The following is a 21796-nucleotide window of genomic DNA, read 5'->3' on the forward strand; positions in this document are numbered from 1 at the left end:
GCCGGGAGCTGGACTGGGCATGGCAGTCATTGCTGGGGCTGAGAGAGTGGGTGGGAGACAGGCCTGCATGATTCAGAGATTCAGATATTTGGCAGCAGTCAAATCTCCAAATCAGATTTGGCCAAATCGATTCATGACAGTGATTCAAATCACCAAATCAAATCACTATCCCCCAAATCGGCTGAATCTGAACCTGAAGTGAATACTAGCAGCTTCGCACAGGCCTAATAATTTTCCATGTGTAAAATATAATTTTGGGGTGTTATCTTTAATTCATCCCCTCCCCTACTGCTATGGGGGGGCAGGCAATTGGGAGCAGGTGGTGTTGGGAGACTAAGCAGCTTGCCCCCTGTTTCTACCTGTCCCCCTGCCACCTCTGCACCCTGTCTAACCCCCCTCCCCCACAGCCTCGGGCCCACCTTCCCCTTGCTCCATGTTGGCAGGCCCTGTCCCCATTCTAGCTTGGGGCCCTGAGCATGGCCCCAGCCCATTCTTGTAGCATCCACACAGGCTGCAAGCCACCACTCCAGGACTGGGCTGGGGCTGTGCTCAGTGCCCCAGGCTTCAGTGTGGATGGAGTACGCTGGCACAGAGCAAGGGTAAAGTGGGAGGAAGAGGGGCAGCCAGGGGAACAGAGGCTATGAGGGTGGGTTGCAGAGGTGGCAGGCAATGGAGGAGATACGGTAGACAGTAGCTGTGGCTACTGCTTTGACTAGGATCCATCCAGGTTTTCCTGGACACGTCCTCTTTTTACATCCTCTGATCAATATGATCAAATGTCTGGGATTTTGGTCAGCTCAGCTTCAGAGTTTTTCCTGGCACTTCATGGCTTGCCCTATCAAGGAGCTATTTGGGGCTAAGAGCAGGGCAATTGGAGGCAGGGCACATACACACATGGCCGGTATGTAGCCAGCCAGGGGGTGGGAGCATCCTGGCAGCTGGATACATGTAAGTCTGTGGGGGCCATGGGTTGGACTGCCAGTACTTCAGGACTGTCAGTGTGTGTGGAGGGGGCAGGCACCTGCCAATGCTGAGGGAAGCTGTCCAGGTGCTGGGACTGCAGCAGGGTGGGAGGGGAAGGATGCCTGCCTGTCCAGAGGGGGAAAGGGGCAGCAAGGAGTTGCATGGCTGGCCCAGCAGCACTAGGGCCAGTGCTTTTTCTCGCAGGGGCTGGGCACCTGGGAGCCACTGCAGGGCTGGGTGGAACAGGGAGGCTGTGGGTCAGGAGTGAGAGGCATTGGCAAGGCTGGGTGGGGGCTGTGGCTTGGGAGTGAGGGGCACTGGGGAGGCAGGGGACTGGGTCAGCAGGGCAGGCCACTGGCAGTGCAAGGGAGTTGTGGGTCAGGAGCAAGGGGCACCACCAAGGATGGGGCGGCTGTGGCTTGGGATTGAGGGGCACCAGCATGGTCCAAGGGGGCAGGGTACTACAGCTTGGGAGTGAGGGACACTGACAGAGCTGGGGTCTGTGGGTTGGGAGTGAAGGGCAGCAGCAGGGCTGGGGGGGCTGTGGCTTGGGAGCAAGGGGCAACAGAATGGGCAGAGACAGGGAGCCAGCATATCACTGCCTCTTCCTCCCCACCTTCCCTGCCAGTCATATACAGGTCTATCTGACAGGTGTCTTCTTTTTTGGAACTGGAAATACAGTAACCCTAGCTTTGACCCCAGGTAGGGGCTGGAGCCCAAGCCACAATGGCTGCCTGCTCCCACACCACCCTTATACTCAATTCTAAGATGAAGGGCTATTTCTGCCATGTTAAAAGTCTTTGTCTTAGAATCAAGTAAATACAGAACTACTGTAAGTCTTAAATTAAAGACCCCTGAGGTCACTTTGAATCTTCTTGTTGACTACAGCAGACTTTGATTCAAACTTACATTAGTAGATGTTTTGGACAGGGAATCCAGAAAAAAGATGACAAACCTGAGATGGAAATACAAAGTGCCCGAACGAGGGACTAACAATCAAGGGATGGGGGAGAGGAGGGGAACGCGACTAGGTTATAAGCAATACAATGTTAGCCAACTAAGCCCGGGGGTGGGGGGATGTGGGAAGGGGAAAGGGGAGGGAGGGGTTCGCTAAGCTGAGAGAGAAAGGAGATAGATGCGGATAGTGGTCCGCAATGTTGGAGGAAGTGGCTCGGAGAAAGCGTCTCAGTCCATAAAGTCCGATCACGGTGGTCGTCTTCAGGTGGAGTGGGCTCATCCGTGGTGGAGAAATCCTCTCGACGTGAAGTGAAGCGGGGGGGCGGTTCAGGTTACTACATCAGTATGAAAGCCAAACCATTTTAAAGGACTGAGCCAAGGGCTTATAGTGCTTCCTTATAAATTATACAGCTGTGACAAGCAGTTTGCAGTGTTTTTGAAAACCAAAATCAAAGGCTCCTTAATCGGTATTCTGATGCATGCAGTGTTAAAATGACACTGTCACTAACTTCCACAGTTAGGTTTTATAATGTTACAATGCAGTAATGTTGCAATGCATTATAGTCTTATTGGATTTTTATTAATAATAGTTTCTTCATGCAGATGAAACTTTACATTTAATGTTAGTTGTACAGAAAGGTTATATGTTGCACTATAACAGTATTTTGTGTGACAAACTGGACTCAAGTGCAGGTGTTCTCTAGGCAACATAAAATGTATTTTGTGCATGATTTTCTCATGGCCTTTTTACAGAGTGATTGGCCCACTGTATGTAAATTAAAGTAAAGCATTCTTTCATTTTTGGACTTGTGAGAAACAGATGTTATTTACAAGGAGCAGATGGAGAACCCACATACACTGGGATTAATAAATTGTTGCTTTACATCACAGTGCTCAAAATAGCCCTAATTTTTTACTAAGTGGTTTTAATGGATAAAGCTAAATGCCTAAAATGCAAACATAACAAATTCATGTAAAATCACACTAAGAAATGTCCCCACCTCCAAGTTCTTGCCAGTGGACATATAACCTTGTTTCTAACTTTAGAAAACTAAATACATTATCCTTCCCATTGTTGGCAAATTACTGCTCATCTTATGTATAGAAATGGTTCTGTTCACCTAAGGGTGTAAACAGAAGTGTAGCTCCTCACTGTAACCGAGAACACTTGACAGGAAGCATTCTGAGTTGCAGTGACCCCCCCAGACCAAACAAAAGTTCGCTGTTAGTTCCAGGGGGAGGGGAATCTAGCTGCTGGCTGCTGGCTTGCAGCCAGTTTTCTCTAGTAACAGGCCCTCCTCCCTGCCAGCCCCAGCTGTTTTCAGAATGGGGGCAGGGAAAAGGGAGCAGAAGGAGCTCATTCTAGAGGTTCCCTACCCTAACTAGTGCTGGAGGGTGGGATGGGTGAATTGGAGCCTCTCACCTCAGGTGAGGCTCCAATACATCCACCACACCTTCCAGTGCTGGCTGAAACCCCCCCCATACCGAACTCAGTCCACTCCCTTTCTCCACTCACATTTTGAAAAGTGACAGTCTGGCTGGCAGGCAGGCAGACAGAAGTTACAGAATACACTGTTTTAAAATATCTTCATCTGTTCCCTCATGCAATGAGGATTCAGATTTTTGCCCAATTAGCCATTTTGGGATCTGTCTGCAGCCATGTACTTGTATTTGGTCACAGCTATAGACCACTTTGTGGCTAGATTGGGCAAAAATTGTCACTTTTGTCTACGCTCTAGGATAGTGACTGGTACTTTACTGAACAGGAGTTAGGTCTGACAACCTTCTCCAAAATTATTCAGGCCTGATTTCCCTTTTGTTTACACTGGTAGAATAGCTAGAAAATAAAACAGAAGACAAGGGTAAGCCCTCTGAAGAATAAAGAGTAATTCAGGTGAAAGTCTTGATCCACACCACTCAAATAAATCGTATTAGGCTCTGGGCCTACAAAAACTTACACAAGTTAATAGAAACTACTTTCTATGCAGTTCAGCATATGCATTTATCTTCACAACAGCTGGTCCTTGGGGTGAGATTTTCAAAAGTGCTCAGCTCTACTTTGTTCCCATCCCACTGAAGATTATTTAGCATTGAACACTTTGTGAAAACCAAACTTTAAAATGTCTTCAGTTGTGATTTTGTTATTCTAAGGCAATTAATATAGGATTGATTCTATAATCACTAGCACCTGCTTTTTACTAGTGTGGCTATTCTGAAGTCGGTAGAGTTACCGTAGCTAAAACATTTTTAGATAGATTTTACTATCCGATAAATATTGGACACATCGTTGTTGCTTTTTGCTAGCATAACTCTCCTGACTTAGGTAAACCCTCCAACAAAAAATTGTACCATCCATTTGAAATAACAGTTTTGTACATCTGGGAAGTGTTCTTGGTCTTCCCACCTCCCCCCTTGTTTGGTGAGTCACTCACATTGTTGACTCACAGTTACCTTCAAATGCAATGGAAAAATGAAAAGCATTTTGTAAATAGATTTTATTATCCAGTAAATAGTGGACAGAAAAATCAAAGATATGCTAATGTTAGAACATTTTTTTTAATCAGTATTTCAGGCAAGATTCTGAATTCCCAGCATGTCATGGGTTAATGTTGATTTTTAAAGAGTTCTGATATTAGTATGTTCTTGAAGGTAAATTGTGTTCTCCCTCCATAATGTATGCGTTCACCAAGCAAATGCAGGAGGGAAACTAGAGTAATACAAAATTGTACAAAGCTGTTACTGTAAATGGGTAATGTGATAATTTTGGTGGTGACATTGACAGAAATGTAAGAGAAAAACATTCATTTTCCAGGCTAGTACAATATATCTCAGCTATCTACAGTATGTTGCATTGGTTTGCAAGTGCTGTTGGACTTTGAATGATACCTTTGGGTTTTTTTTGACATTTTATTGCATTTCAGAACCACTCGCAGCTTTCTAACATAAGGAAATATCCTTTAGAAATTCTCCCATTTAGTTCAGTGAGAGGTGGTTCAGGTATATATGTAAATAGATCCCTTCTCTCCCTGCTTTAAAAGACCTTTAAGATAGTAGGTCCTGTCCTGAACTGCCCAAAATATAAAGAATATCAATTCAGCCTTCACCTGTGAGAGAGAGTGTGTTAGTGTGAATGAAATTCCCAAATATACAGTTCTGTTAGATGGAGGTTCCATTTCATAAATAATTTAAAGATTTCAAAGTGTGAATTTATTGTGTGTCAAAGCAAAAAAATAACAATATCTATTTCCTGTATGAAGAGATAGTTTAAGAAAATATTTGGGAAGTATAGAAATGCTTCATTTTTTTTTTACTTTTTAATTTTATGGTATGGTCCCTGCCACTAAATGTCTGTGGCTAATAGAGGCCATCTTTGTATAGCTGGCAAATACTTCCTTGCCATCCCCATAGACTTCAGTGACAAAGCGTCATTTATACTGTGTTAAACATGCTGGTTATTTTCGGCAGACTTGTCTGTTCACACCTCATTACACAATGATTACCTTACAGATGCATGAGTCATACACTGGTAATACCCTGGTGATTAAATCAGTCTGTTGTTTGTACCTCATTAAGGAGCAATTGCAGTGGCTATTTAAACCATACTTCCAGGGAAAAAATAAAACTGTTTGTAGAGTTCTTTGCTGGAAATAAGCAAGAAAAGGTGCAAGTAATAGTTTTAGTGCTTCAAGGTGCATATGTGACTTTTTACTTTGGGTTTTTTGAATGTGTTACTTTACTGAGGCACAATATTTTGCTTAGTAGCAATTTAGAGGTATTTAGAATGTCAGGATAATGTCTGAGATGTGCTGCATAGTTCTGGCATCTGTCTCAGAGTGCGTATTTAACATTAACCCACATATAACCCTGCTATAACAAGTAGGGGCTTCACAGAGTAACTGTAAAATCTCCCACCCTATATGCCCATTGAAACAGCACTTGGTTTTAAAAAATGTTCCACTTGTTGTCTGGGGAATGTTTTCTACTTCCATCTCCCACTCTTCTCCCCTATGTTGTTTGGTACCTTTACTTAAATCTGTTCTGTTTTTACTTAACTACATTTTTTGTCGTCAGCACAACCTTTATGATTCTTAACCATGTATATAAAATAGTTACCCCAGTATTTACGCATAAGAATATATATTTTAACCTCTAAAATGTTGAATGAATTGTGTAATAAAACCATTTCTCTTTGTAATGCCAAGTTCACAAACGTTATGGCACTGACAGTTCTGGGGTGCCAGCAGTGGCTACGGCTGAACTTACGGTGAATGTGGCTTGATTATAAATGCAAACAAGCCAAGTCTAAAATAATGCGTTTGTAATGGGAATCAGCAATAGGTATATTATTTTAACACAAGCAAACCGAGAGAGCTCAGTTTTTACAACCTCTACTCAAACAAATCATATCTAATTGAAAGAATAGCCCTACCGATTTTCAATGTTAGGATTCACGAGTAAAATTTGCACCAAGCCATAGGCCCCTTCAATTTATGTACTTGGGCAGTTCTGTTGAATTCAGTACGGCCATTCATATACTCAGAATCAAGCACTGAAGTAAATAGTTTTAGTATAGGAAAGTTAGTTCCCCTAATGGTAAACAGTGCTTAAAGCAATTATTCTTATGGATACAATGGCAGATATTTATAACTGCTTGCATTTTAAATTATTTTTTTTAAAGCACTGATAAATAGCTAACATGATAAGTTCTATTGATATGTTGGATGACTTCCTTTGTTGTTTTCTATTTTTACAGCAACTACAGTGCACTATTAGGAGTGTGGATCTATGGCTTTTTTGTGTTGGTCCTGCTGGTACTGGACCTTTTATATTACTCTTCGATGAACTATGATATTTGCAAATTTTACCTGGCAAGGTGGGGAATCCAGGGAAAGTGGATGACACAGGGACAGAACAGATGGATTAACCCTGCTCAAGATACAAGCCAAGTACAGGCACAGACACAGCCTCAGCCTCAGCCTCCGCTTCAGCCGCAGCCTCAGATGTCACAGGCAGTACCTACTGTAAAAGGAGATGCTTTAAACCCACCACTGATGTCTTTTCAGAGTACATCTGCCTGGTAAGTTAAGATACATTGTGGTCTTTCCCCTTCACCCCATATTGTTGTGACGTATAGAGGCACCCACTAATTATGATGTACAACAATGAATATATTTTCATTTCTAAAGGAACGTACACTCAAAGAGTTTGGTGTAACATCAGAATGGAAAACCATTTTAATTTGTTAGGATTGATTACATTACTATCAGAAATTGTGAGCTGTCCCATCTTGTCAGACCTATGAGTATAGTTGTATATTACAATGTGGTGTACACACGTTCCTCAAGATTTCAAGAGGAAATGAGGTAGATCAGGATATATTTAAATGCTTTCTGCCATGTTTCATGCAAGTACAATAAGTCATTTAAATACCTACAGTTCCACTGGAGCTAATATTTATAAAGTATTATGCTGAGAAATTTTGCTTTGACATCAGGCACCAGGGAAAATGTTTGTCAATAGCTTTTTCTTTTTGCATAGAGGCAGCCAGGCTTAGGGAACAATAAAAGGATGGAGAGAACCTCTGCAAACTGCCTAGGAAGTGAGGAAACTAAGACCCAAGGAGGTGGGACCAAATGAACTTATGCTACAGAAGCCTACATAGAAGACTTACCTTTTTACAGTCTCCTCATTTTGACAGCCAAAAAATTCTGTTTGGGGGCTCCTGAACCAGAATGTTTCTGTAAGTCCCCTTCCAGAAAATAGTGCCACTCCCTTCTTAAACAGTTGCATCCCAACTGGTGGATTATCTCTCATCCCAAATGAGCTTTAAACAGTTTTAAAATAAAATCTTGTGGGAAGGAGTTTCCACTTACTAGCCAGCCTTAGAAATGAGCTCTGACGAAGGAGCACTGAGTTTAGGTAATTTGAAAGACTGGCAGAGGAAAGGTGCCTGAGAATGAGCTAACATCAAAAGTACAATTTAACAAATATGAGAGAGAGAGAGAGACCTAAGAAGCAGGCAGATCACATGGTGCAGGTAGGAGCAATTGAATACAGTAAGAATGCTACTGGAGATGAAGAAATGTTAAATCAAGGTATAAAGCAAGGTCTTAGGAGTAGTAGGGACAAGGAATGACTAGTATATTTTAGAGCTGCTGTAGCAGGATTATCATTGAGTTTTGGCAAAAGTAAGTGCTTGTACATTAACAAGTTCACAGGCAGGCCCTGCATTTGCACCTAAGCAATAAGGCCCTACAGCACCTAAGCAATAAGATCTTGATACTGAGTGGGTACAACCATAATATAAATGAGACTGCGAGTGTGATTTCTGTTGTGATTTTCCTAAATAGCATATATTTGTTTTAAAGAAAATCCTGGAATATGGCTGTATTTTCATAATATACCTTCACCTTTATTTGTGACCGTGGGTTAGGAATAATAGAAGTAGGTGAGCAGCTGGAAAAGGAGTTGGAAATAATGCATTCAGTTGAGCTACTAGTTATATACCTTAATAACGAGACACATTTCAGCACCCACCCAAGTCAGTTTACTTTTCTTGCTCACATTCTAGAATTATTTTATCTTTTCATTAGGAAAATAAAAATGGTGCCCTAACATTTTTCTGTCTCAGACCAGATCTAACCAATCTTCATAACTGGCCTCTACATTATTATAGACTGCAATTCCAAACATTCCTGAACATTTAGGTTTCCAAAATCCAGAGAGAAGGAGAGCCATTTTTTTTCTTCTTGAGAAGGCTTTTCAATGCATTGCAGAAGCCCTCATGACCATTGTTTTCCCACAATTTTACCAGAGTGCTCTAACATAGCAATACCTAGAAGAGGGATTAACAGTTCCTACTCAGCAGAATTAATATGAGGTTTGAATGCACCAAGGGACAGAATTCTGATTTGTAAGCAAGGAGAGTTTCTTCATCCTTCATGCTGTCTGCAAACTGCTGGGAAAAATTAACAACAAAAACAATACGAACATTTTATTCCCTAAAAGGCTGTTGTCTACTTTGATTTCCAGCCTCTTTTTTGTGTTTTCCCTGCAGTCTCAATTGGATATGGTAGTGTTCTTCACATGCTGTTCTAAACTGTTGCTTAGTGTTGTGCACATTTAAACAGCTGGCTTTTCCACTTCAGTACCAGTAGAAGTGATTTCTGTGTATACATATTTTCAACGAAAACTCTGTGTTAATGAAATATTTAGGTTGCACAGTCAGGAAATGCTGCAGTTCCTATAGCACTTTTGCTTGGGGGTTTTTTATTTTGTTTTGTTTTGATATATAATGTATAACACAAACTGTAATGGACCTAGACACTTACTAGAAAAAAATTGGACAAAATAAAGTTGCTATGGGAAACAACCACTTTCATGATCTTTTCTCTTCTTTTTGTGTGATATTAAGAGGCAACTTTTAATGTAGATTCATAGATGTTAGGGTCGGAAGGGACCTCAATAGATCATCGAGTCCGACCCCCTGCATAGACAGGAAAGAGTGCTAGGTTCAGATGATCCCAGCCAGATGCCCATCCAACCCCCTCTTGAAGACCCCCAGGGTAGGGGAGAGCACCACCTCCCTTGGGAGCCCGTTCCAGACCTTGGCCACTCTAACTGTAAAGAAGTTCCTCCTAATGTCCAGTCTAAATCTGCTCTCTGCTAGCTTATGGACATTATTTCTTGTGACCCCCAGGGGCGCCTTGGTGAGCAGGGCCTCACCAATTCCCTTCTGCGCCCCCATGATGAATTTATAGCAGCCACAAGGTCGCCTTTCAACCTTCTCTTGTGGAGGCTGAAGAAGTCCAGGTGCCCTAGTCTCTCCTCGTAGGGCTTGGCCTGCAAGCCCTTAACCATACGAGTGGCCCTTCTCTGGACCCTTTCCAGGTTATCCACATCCCTCTTGAAGTGTGGCGCCCAAAACTGCATGCAGTATTCCAACTGCGGTCTGACCAGCATCCGATAGAGGGAAAGTATCACCTCCTTGGTTCTGTTTGTCATCCATCTGCTGATGCATGATAAAGTGCAGTTAGCTTTTCTGATGACTTCATCACACTGATGACCCATGGTCATCTTGGAGTCCACTAGGACTCCAAAATCCCTTTCCACTTCCGTGCGACCGAGCAGATCATTTCCTAGGCAGTAGGTGTGCTGGACATTTTTCCTCCCTAGGTGAGCACTTTGCATTTCTCCTTGTTAAATTGCATTCTATTGTTTTCTGTCCATTTGTCCAATCTGTCCAGGTCTGCCTGTAGTTGTTCCCTGCCCTCCAGTGTGTCTACTTCTCCCCACAGTTTTGTATCATCCGCAAACTTGGACAGAGTACACTTTGTATTAATACAGTCTCCTTTAAATTTATTTTTCTCCATTTCCTAAAAGAAAGATAAAGCATGTGTGTTGAATTGTATTTTAATATTTAAACATTTAATTTTAGCTCGTGTGTCCTACTTAAAAAAATAATATTTTAATAATTATTGATCTGTTCCTTAGCTAATATAAACTGGTATAGCGCCTGGCCCATTTTCACATTGGGTCCACACTGTAAACAGTTTCACGGCAGGGACTGTCTTTTTGTTCTCTTTGTGTTAGCGTGATGTAGTCCTGGTCTATGACAACAGTCACTAGGCACACTGGTAATACTAATAATCAAAGGGCTGTGGCACGCTATAAACCAAAGGTATCCCTGGGAGAGTCTCTCCCATGATGTGACTGTGCCATTGCTCCAGTCCCAGCCAATAATGAACTACAGAGGACAAAGTTTCTCTGTTGGGAAGTCCTGTGCAGCCTGGGGGAAAGCAGCAAGGGGTAGAATTCTATTTTTTTCCCAAGAAAATGCTATGGGAGCAATTTGCAAGCTGTTCTCTTTTCTTCCTCCCTAGTGAATCGTGTGTGAAGGATTGCCTGCATGCATTTCTCAACATTTTCCTATTCGTTTTGAATTTCCCACTCTTGTCCCTTGTATTCCATATGTTTGACTCATTCTCATGCTTGGTCTTGCCCTTACTTCAAGGAAGAACTGCTGATGTCTGCCACAATCTAAAACAAAGACAAGATGATATTTTATTTCACATTCAAGTAAAAAAAATAAAAGCAACTCCTGATGCAGGGCAATATGCTTTTTTTCTTGGTATCTGAAAAGCAGTTGAACAGATTGCCACAACAGGTCAATTCTCTTATTACTTGTTACTCCATGGAATGAGAACATTAAAGGCATATGAATGGTGACTGCTCTGATCTCGAATCTGTTTGTGCAGTAGCTGCATCTAATATATATATTGTTCTACAAGGCTAAGGACAGACATTCGAAAAGCCTGAGCCTGAACTGATTCAATCTTTGCAGGTTAGTCTAACCTGCCTAGGCAGAACCAGCTTGTAACCATACAGGTATCCCCTCTAGACTGAGGAAATGCAGGCATATACCTGCAGTAGCTCAGGCTAGAAGCCCAGGAGCACTACAGCAGCCCTCCCTTCCCTTCCATAGTGCTGAGCTGAGGGGGGGGTATGGCCAGGCCCCTGCAGGGTGCTCTGATTAGGGAGGAATAATCCCCCTCCCCCCACCATGTTCCTCTGACCAGAGACAGAGCGAGCAAGGAGTTACACAGCATTTGTCAGCCCATCAGCCAAACAAACGCCTCTCTTATTAGTTCAAACTTTTCTTAAACAATTTTTTTCCAAGGAAGGAACCAAGGGACATTACCAGCTAACTGTTGATTAGCTGCAGAAAGCCCTAAGTGGACACTGTCCTGTCTGCCTTTGTCCTATCTGCCCTACACAGACACCATTCAGCATTAGCTAGCATATCACATGCTGACTATGGTCCATGCTATGGGAGAGAAGAGGGAGGGATCCCTGCTTGAGCAGTGAGTGGTGAGGTAGGGATGGAGTAGGGGAAGCCAGGCAGACCCTGCTGTGCCTGCAAGTCTCTGATAGAGCTCCAGCCTGGGAGCAGAGGGGCAGGGCCAGCTCTGCTGTGGAGCTGAGAGTCCTACCCAGGGCTGCAAAGCATCTGGGATAAATAGTGCTTTGAGTTCCATCATAGCATGTTTTAGCCTCCAATAAGGATGCAGGATGTTCCTTAAAGGGCACAGGCAGAAGTGACGATGTTCATCCAGTCGGGCCACAGAAAGTGGTCTATAGCCATGACTAAACATAAGTGCATGGCTGCAGACCACTTCAAAAATGGCCGATCAAGTGAAAATCTGAACCCTCATTGCAGATAAAGGTCAGATAAAGACATTTCAAAATACAGCATTTTCAGGGAGAATGGGGCTCCAATTCACCCACCCCACCCTCCAGTACTGCCTGTGGAACCCCTAGGACAAGCTCCTTCTGCTCCCTTTCCCCACTCCCATTCTGGAAACAGTGACAGGCTGGCAGGGACCATTGCTAAAGGAAACTGGCTGCAGGGATTCCCCTCCCCCCTGGAATAAACAGTGAACTTCTGGGGGATTGTTGCAACTCAGATGCTTCCTGTAAAGCATACTCAGTTACAGTGGGGAGCTGCGCTTCAATTTGTGCCCAGTGAGAGACCTAATGGTGATGAGTATATCAGGTAATACAAGATACACACAAATGTTCCTGATTTGATCTTAAGGCATCCTCTAACTCAATCCAAACTCAAATTTTGGAAAAACTTTTATCAAATGTTTAGGGTTTTGTTTTTTGTTTGTTTTATCAGCCTTCAGTGTTTTGGTCTGACCTCCAAATAGCCCAGTTACTACAACTGCATCTGTAGGACATTGGCATAAATGGCCGCATCTGCCCATGTACATTTGCAACCAGATGAGAATTTTGGTTTAAACATTAGACTTATCTTTGAAAAATATTTTCAAGTAAGAGAGAGATCGTAGGGCAGACCGTCAGCCACTGTAAATCAGTGTTATTCTACAGACTAAAATGAAACTAAATCAACTGTTTCTAACTGAAGTGCTTCTGGCTCATATTTTCTTAGAGACAGCACAACACACAACAGTATGATCTTTAACCATGGAACAACAAACATCATCAACATTATTGCAAGGGTCAAGTTGTTCAATCTGCATATTGTTTGAGTAGCCAGGGTGAATCCCTCAATAAGTGAGAATCAAAATAGCTCCCATATCAACACAGACAGGCCAAAAAACAATCTGTGAGAACCCACATTCACTGCAGCAGCACAATTTAAATTCAACCCAGCTTCTTCTAATTTGAACTTTTCTGTCTTCATCCCCACAAAGGTCATTTTTTAAACTAAATTTAAGAACTGAGCAAATAATAGAGCTCTTGGTTTAGCCACTAAATTAAATCACATTTTTCAGGGTTTGTTTGTTTTTTAACAAAATGAAAACTTTTTGGTTTTAGTCTATCCAAAGCATTTTGTTTAACCCAAAACAGGATTTGTTTTGGATTATTTAAACCTTTAAATTACTGATTTTTTTTTATAGAAGGATACTGTTTCAAAATGAAAAATTTCAAACAGTTCAGTACTTTATACATGAAAGACTTCATTTAGAAAATGTCAAAGTTAAAATTTCAATCTTTTCAATATTTTTCAACCTCCTGCCCTTTTTCTGACCTAATTCAACCTGATTTTGTAAATTGCTTCAGGTTCCCCACAGTTCAGGGAGGGTTTTAACAAAATTTCCTATTCACAAAAATATTTTCTTCAGCTCTAGACAACAGTCCAAAATTCCAAGCCAGTTTCATTCCTACAACTCTACATGCTGATGTCACCATACCAGCCCTATCCTGAAGTAACTCACAGCTCCCTAAGTGCTTCTCGCATTCATGACATTGGGGCTAGGGTTCTTAAAACAACCACAGACAAGAGGAGGACTGTCATAGTGGAGTTCCTTTTTACTACACTCTTCCCCTATCTGCTCCTCCTCTGGCTCACCCTTTATGTCAGGTTAAGGGACTGATAACATAGAAACACATTCCACCAATATTATCCCAACATACACCACACACCCATGTGCTTAATGACAACCAAAATTCTGCCATATGTCAGGGCTGTATTTTTAATGAGAATCTGACCTTTCAAATACTCTGTTAGCAGAACTTTTCATAAATAATGCCTGTGCAGCTACAGACCAGATACAGACATTACACTTGTACTAGCATAAGTGATTGGAAACCAGTCTATACCTGTAACAGCACAGAAGTTCAGTACACACAGACTAGTTTAAAAATGGTGGAACCCAGGCTAAGATTTGCCCACACCCCTACAAAGGGCAAACGTGTGTTCTGTTCACTACCAGTCTAAACTATGCTGCTTACAGAAAACCACATAACTTACATTGATTCTGCTTTGGGCTTTTTTGAATGTCTGTTCCTGGCCATAGTCTAGTAATTGCAACAGATAAGCTAATAAACCTAGCTTTCTTTATGCACTTTTAGGGATTTTTAGAAGTCTTTACAAAACTTTATGTAGACAATTGAAAAACCATGTTTTTCATGTCTATAAATAAAGTTTGAAACAAACTTTAAGGCTGTTTTTGAACAGAAAATTGTAGAAGACTTCAAAACCAACTGCAGGTTTAGCAACTGTTCAGACAGTATTAACAAAGGTGACAAAAACTATTAGACCTCCTCATTTGTATTTTTCAGAGACATCTAATGCTTTTTGGACCATATAAAATATTTTATACTTCCAGTATCCAATAATGTCGAAATAACATTCAAAAAACGAATTGGGGCCCTTTAAAAATCATGCATGAAATGATTTTTAAGCAAATAATATTTTTGGCTCCCATTTTCTTTATGTATAGGATTCATTAGCTTTCTGCTTTCCACATTTTCTCTGCAATCATGAAAATTAGAAACTTAAAAAAAATTGAAAATGCCAATTCTCTCACACTGTTAATTCCAACATTCAAATGAAATGAAAATAGGCAACACTGTGATGAAAAATAAAACGGGCATGTATGAGTGGGACTAGTTTTAAAGGTATTTATAACCACATACAAAAGAACTGCCTTTATCACAGAACTTATCAGATTTTTAGCGAGTTTACTCAACAGTTTTTATCTTTCCATCACAAAACCCAGGGAAATTCTATTTCTATTGCATTTACATTCAAGAAAAGTCAAGTTCTTCTCCACTTCACTTGGTCTTCTACAATGTTTTTTTATGTTTCCTTGGATAAGGGCTTCCACCATTCTCAGCTGCTGAATAGAACTGTGTTTTATATGAAAACTTAAAGTTTGTAGATTATTACAAACTGAAGCAACAAGTTAGGCAACGAAAATGGCAAAGACTCTAAAACTATGGTATCATCATGCCTTTCTGTTTGCTTTTCTCCTGAACCTGGTTTGTAGGATTTCGCTATATATCTCTTATTAAAATACTTGAAACCTGTATTGTACAAATAGTTATGGCAGCAGTTTTTCTGCTGCTTGGATTGATTAAGAAGACTACTATGATTCCCAAAATTAAAGAAAAAATTAAATCAGACTGGGCAAAAACAAGTATGGAAGTGTCAGACCCAAACATGAACTCCTCAGAGTTTGAAACTTACTTTATTTCTTCAAGTGAAGATAAATCTCACTAATCACTTATCTACATAATATATAAACCTATGAAAATAGTTGCTGGTAACTAAAGTTGATTTGTAAGCTATACTGTATTAATTTTCACCATTTCGTTTCACTTTGGTGCATATCGAGCACATATACCCCCTTATTTCAGTTAAAAGAGTGGAGACAGTTTCAGCAAGAGAAGTGATGACAGTTTTTCTTAAGAAAAAAAGGAAAAACAAAAAACACACTGCTGGTTAAACCCATGCTGTTTTGAAATCTTGGTAATGATAAATCAGCTGGGATAGCCTATAAAGAGAATGTTAAGCTTCCACAATGTCTTTGTTATGAAAGTTAAAACTTAAAAACAGTATTTTACACACCACAATTTCTATATCCATTCTAATTGAGGATTTCAACAATAGTTTCAGGGTGTGTTTGTCTGCAGCTTTGGGCACACATAAATCATAGCCTTTTAAATTATATGGCTTCCACTCTGAAATACAAACACTAAATGTCACATTACATTACAGTGTAGACATTAACTCCTGCAACTGAATTCTCATATTTGATTTCATGATAACCAAGTTAAATGTAAAGTACTATGGGAACATAAAGTAAATATGAGAAGAAATGCCAACTATCTTGATTTGGTCTAGAATTTTTCATTATTATCATTATTTAAATATACCTTGGTTTCAGATCTTTTTACTGAACTTATGAACGTTCACATTTCAAATACTGCAGCCTTTCTGCGCTCTTAATTTTCACAGACTTCAATGAACATCCTAAAACAAACTTAGGTCTTCAGTGGTGAAGTAATAATTACAGTCATAGACTGATACAGAAATCAGGCACTGTAAAGCTTTAAATAACTTGACTGCACATTTTAAAAAATATATTAGGTGTTACTAGTTGGTAATTTTACTGTAGCATTAGTAATAAATGGAATTCCTTTAGTAATATGTCAAACTTTAGATCACTTCCAATGATTATGTATTGCTTTTTTTGTTTTATTTTGCTTTGTTTTTTGCCTCGTTCTAAAGCATTAAGTGGGGATCATATGTTAGGATCAGGTAAGCATATCCCATATGCTCTGTTTCCTGTGACTGCAGGAGACAGGCACTAATGGGTCCCCCACTCCATGTCCTTCTGTGTTTTCCTCCATCCACAAAATTACTCTTTTTCTCCTATTGCCTTTAATTACTTAAAGAAACAAATAAATAGCCTTAGCTGCTCTTAATTTTTCCCTTTTATTTCAGCAGGTAAAACACTGCAAGAAATACTGCTGGGCCCAGATTTACATACAGCATTCATTGTCATGTCCATGATTTGAGGACTGATCTCAATACTGGCTTTTTCAAATGTAATTTTTATACTACCATTGAATATTGTGCATTGATCATATCAGTGGTTGTTTTAAAAGAAACTATCAAATTATTAAGATATTTTCCCCTTTATATTTTAAGCTTGATTTTTCCATTATTGAAAAGTAGATCCCAGCAGACTGGCATTTGAGGGAACACTAAGATTACAGCCATGGATTCTGTTTGTTGTTATAAAATCAGCTTCTAAATTTGCTTGGAAAATTATAGAATATCCTAAATATATCCTAGTTTCCATGTGCCAGTCTACAAATCGCAGTCATTCTCTACTTAGCAAACTCAGGGCTTTTTTTAAGAGTTGGCAGTGTCTTACTAGTTATTATAGTGTCTGTTACAGTTAAATGGTGGCTCAACTCAACAATAATAAAATGTCATATGAAAATAGATTTGTTGATATGTGACTTAGTCTCGATTGCACAGACATGTAATCTGAAGCAAGCTGAAGCATATAAACTAGGGCTTTGCTAAAATTGTAAATAAATAAATATATTATTTTTTAAATCCAAGGGGTATAATGGTGGTGCTTTCAAACTCTTCATAGTTTCATAGGTCTCCCTTTGTATGCAGAGTGATTAAGTTATTCCTATCCAGTTCCTGAGTGTTGATGTTGTCAGTCTGTCTGCAGCAACTGAAAATACAAAATGGTCTTCTGCCATGTAACACAGAAGTTTAAGTTTATAAATAACATCCCAAAAAAACTGCAAAAGGCTGGAAGTGCCATTCATGCACTGTGTATAATATTTGTATCTCAATAATTAGATGGTAGCATGCAGTTTCTTTCAAGCAAAGGTTACTTGCATGTAATAGTTAACCTGGATTCTGCTCCAACATTCTTCTCATACTTCAAAACAGACTGAAAGTAAGCAGTTTTGGCTAAGTAAGGGAATTGAAGCCACACAGAAACATTGGGCTGGAAGGGATTTAGGAGGTCCCTTTAGCGAACCTTCCCTGCTGCTCAAAGCAAGAGCATCACTGTCTAAAATGATGAATGCAGAAGTGATCCCTTAACCACTTCTTTTCGTCAGTTGTAGGATGCAGTTTATGGCAAATTGGTAATTATTGTTTTCAGAAGTAAACACCCAGCGGTAAGAAAAGGTATACAAAAATTTAAAAAATGTAAAACCACCAAATGAAGAAATAGGCAGAATCTTTGCAGCCATAACTCCACTGAAATCAATGGAATTATATCAGCAGATAATTGATGTTTGCTTTATCAATTTCAGAGGAATTTACTCAGTAACCCACGCATTTTTTTAAATGTTTCCTGAAATATTTATTATAGAGAGATTCCTGGAATGGCTTCTCTAGTCTAGTTGGGAAGATTATTATTGGTCTTTTTTTTTTTTTAACATGAGCACGCAGTTGCTGTTTGGTATTGCCTTTCTGTGTTTCCTCTCAGATTGATAGTAGGGCAAATCAAGATGAACATAATTTAAACCAGTGTAAAAGAAAAATCAGGTGGTCCCAGGTACCTCTTGTGATTGCTTTGAAATATTGCACTTTGCTTTGAAATTTTGCTCTTTGTTAATGAGGCCTTCTAAATTTATCTGGTAAACATTGATCAAACAATTAAATTAGTGTCCACCCTAAAGTTGCTAAATTGTGACAGTAGGGGAAAATTATCATAGTGGCCACATCCCCATGCAGTAGCCATGGGGAAAAAGGCAGCAACATAAATTTATGCTACTGCTTTTTGCCCCAGCACACAGCCCCACACATGAGATTAGTATGGGGAAAAATGCTTCAGGTGGAGTAGGAGAGGCTGGGGTCAGTAGCTGGGCTGGCCCCAGCAGACATGTCTTGGGTCCTGGGGGCCTCCTGGGAATCCAGCAGTGGCAATCCAGGTGTGCAGAGTCTAGCCAGCAGCTAGAGTATGGCTCTGGCCAGCCAGGCTCTGGTTTTGGGTGGTACACACTGCTGCTAGATGTGCTACTCCGCTTCTTTTCTATGTGCTTTTTTTTTTTTTACTGGGATTTCCTGGTATGCAAATCTGGCTCTGTGATGCAAATATACAGTGCAGAAAACCAAATCACGTGCATGGGGTGTGTTTTGCAGCACCTCAAAAGCCTCTGAGTTGCTGCAAAACATACATGTGCTGTCATGTGGACTCAAGCCAGTAGGCGCATCTACATCTGCTATAAATGTGCCTGAATAAACTCCAGAATAGTGTGCACCAGAATTTATTGCTCCCAGGCTCAACATTTAAATATGCACCCAGGACTGTAGCACATTGAGCCAGGTCAGTACAGCCCCAGCTGGCAGGAGGCTGTGGAGGTAGTAGGAGGCAGGAGGCTGCCAGCCTGGATATGCTCTGCCCCAGCTCAGTCTTCCGCAGAGGAGCTGGCTGGGGTTTAAAGGTGCTCCAGTGCAGGCTGCCCCCTACAGCACTCATGCACCAACCAGCACTGTCTACACATGAGCGCATTCAAGTACTCTGCTGTAGGATAGTACTTGTGTCAGGCAGTACTATCCTATGGTGGGGTTAATTAGTTTACTGCAGCCTAATAGAACCGCACATATTGATGGTGATGCTTTACTGCAGAGCTAATTAGTCAACTCCACAGTAAAGTGAATGGGTAGATGCATGCTGTATGTTTGACTTTTGCCTGGATTTATCCAGGTTTAGTAAGTTGCAAGAATTCCTTCCTTCTCTGTGCATGGTCTGCATAATCTAAACAGAAATCTCCATCCTGGTGTTTTCCCAAATATTGCTGTACAGTCAGTGTAAGCAAGAAGAAAATGAGCCCTCCCCTTTCCCAATGACATTCATCTTTCCGTTCTCCCAGTTGTAAACAGCATCTCAAAGGGTGCAAGAGTGGATTGAGAAGAGACAGTGATATTGTCTGCCTCTTCCCACTCCTAACTGTCCTAGTCAGCTGAGCTGGCTGATCTTACAGCGTGGGGTAAGTATGCTTTAAATCAAGACTGGATGTTTTCCTAGAAGATATATTCCATAACTCAGCCAGAAGTTATTGGCAAGAAACTGAAGTCACTGAGTTAAATGCCACAGCATGAGGTTAAACTAACAGTCTCCTCTGGTCCCAAAGCTTATGCATTCCCAGATCCTCAGGGAGGGTCCCCAAGTCCCTACATGAATGCAAGTAGGTTTAATCTATAGTTTGTAAAGTGATATGCTGGTATGAGATCGTTCTGGATGAAAGATGGTGCATCAATGTATATTATTACCTTATCTATGCAGAGTCATGCACTTCCTGCTGCAATTCAGCTAGTGTGAAAATCTTGCCAGTCATTGATTTTTTTTTTTTTTTTTTTTTTTTTTTTAACTATGCTGTAACTATGAAACTGGGGTGTTTATGAGAGACAATTTAGTGCAATGGGTTGAGGGCAGAGGTGTCCAAAGATGTTTAAACATTTTGTCTTAGCAGACCACTTAGTTATTTGTTTGAGACAAAAGGGAGCCATTTATAGTCATAATATTATTATAGCTAAAGGAGTCTGGAATCCATTGCGTATTCTGTTGACTGCTCTGTAATAGGCTTGCAGTTTTGTCTAGGGAAAGCAAAGAAAACCATTCATCTCAGGAAGACTAAGTCTGTCTTAGAATAATATTGCTGTATGATATGGTGAGTGGTTGGGCAGGCCAACTAATACAGATTTTTTCTTTAGTATGGAAACCATCTGAGGGCAGTTCAATGGCCCATGTGTTCTGAATCCAGGTCCTGGTGGATGTACCTCCACGCAAACAAACACTGCCTCACTTGGCTCCAGTTTCAGAAAAGAAGTCAGCAGTTGAATGAGACTAAACTGTTCTTTCACATCTCAGCATGGTTCCATCAGGCCATCACTGAGGTACATGAGGAACAGCTTGATCATAGCAATTCTTATTGATTTGAATGAGTGTCAGGAGGTGTATCCAAGCAAACTCTTGAACCTTGATCTCTGCTTATTCAAACAGGCAACAACAACAAAAAAATCCTGCTTCGCACTAACGTATAAGGCAGGGGCTTTCAACCTTTTTGGATCATTTTACCTCACTGGTGGCTGGATGCAGAGCAGTGTACACCCAGTCACCAAGTGGGGGGGGGGGGGGTTCACGTGGCCAGATGTCGAGTGGGGGCATGGGAGGGGCTTGGTGCACAGCTGGATGCAGAGCAGCGGCAGCTGATTCATGCAAGCTTCCCCCACCCTCCACATCCGGCTGGGTGGGTGGTGCCTGTACAGCAGTGTGGGATGGTGCATGGTGGTGCTGTCCCCACAGGCCTGTGCATACCCCCTAGCACCTTCTCAAGTACCCCCAGTTGACAACCCCTGGTATAAAGCTTCGATACAATAGCATGAGATCTGTAACTTAAGGAATCTAAAATGCCTACTGAAAAGCATTACTTGCATGTCCATGTGAATATTACTAATAAAAACATCATACTGTGGTACTTGAGCTACATGCCTTTGCAGGAGGTGGTGCAATGCTGCATCAAGCTAGGAGGAGCACTTGTAAGACTGTGCGTGAAGCAGGCACTCCCTCTAAGGTGCACTGTGCATAAACTGCTTCATTTATTACAGTGGAGGAGAGAAGTATGCTGTCCCTCTCTGTAGTTTACTATAGTGTGGGGCTAATGCCAAAACTGAGCCTCCTTTCGATCCTGTGAATACTACATGGACTGACTGCTGTGGTAGAGGTCATGTCTGGCAAGCCTTTCTGCTGTCAGGCAAAAAGAGCCCTTGCATGTTTGGTTCAAAATGAGGTCAAACAGACAGTAGTAAAAAGTGTAGATTTTCAAAAGTCAGCTCTGGTTTTGATGTTCTTGAAGTCCTTCTGTAACTAGTAACCAAACTTCAGTGCTGAGAGAGGTGAAGGTGTTCATCGCTTTGGACTTAACCCCATAGTTTTAGTGCACAGTGCCTCTCCTCTCTCATCTGGAGTGAATCTTTGCAGATGGAGAAGTTTCCTAAAAATAACTAGCCATAATGTCCTTAATAATTTTGCACTAGTTTGTTTTTGCATTGTGTAGTCTCTTGCAAACTGATTAGAAT

At 41.0% G+C, this 21796-nt stretch overlaps 1 protein-coding gene across 4 annotated transcripts in view; it reads left to right on the forward strand.

Moving 5' to 3' along the window:
* KIAA1644 (KIAA1644 ortholog) overlaps positions 1 to 21796 on the forward strand; it is a 179332-nt gene that overhangs the window by 111010 nt on the left and 46526 nt on the right. For 2 of the 4 annotated variants that reach the window (XM_019544317.1, XM_019544316.1), the window contains exon 4: positions 6674 to 6997. In XM_019544317.1, the coding sequence (XP_019399862.1) occupies positions 6674 to 6997 (324 nt within the window). Of the gene's footprint in view, positions 1 to 6673; positions 6998 to 16681; positions 17281 to 21796 lie in introns of those variants that run through there. The other 2 variants (XM_019544315.1, XM_019544314.1) reach the window with 2 other exon arrangements.

This window comes from Crocodylus porosus, unplaced genomic scaffold, assembly GCF_001723895.1.
Source record: "Crocodylus porosus isolate Cpor-Errol unplaced genomic scaffold, CroPor_comp1, whole genome shotgun sequence".
NCBI lineage: Eukaryota > Metazoa > Chordata > Crocodylia > Crocodylidae > Crocodylus > Crocodylus porosus.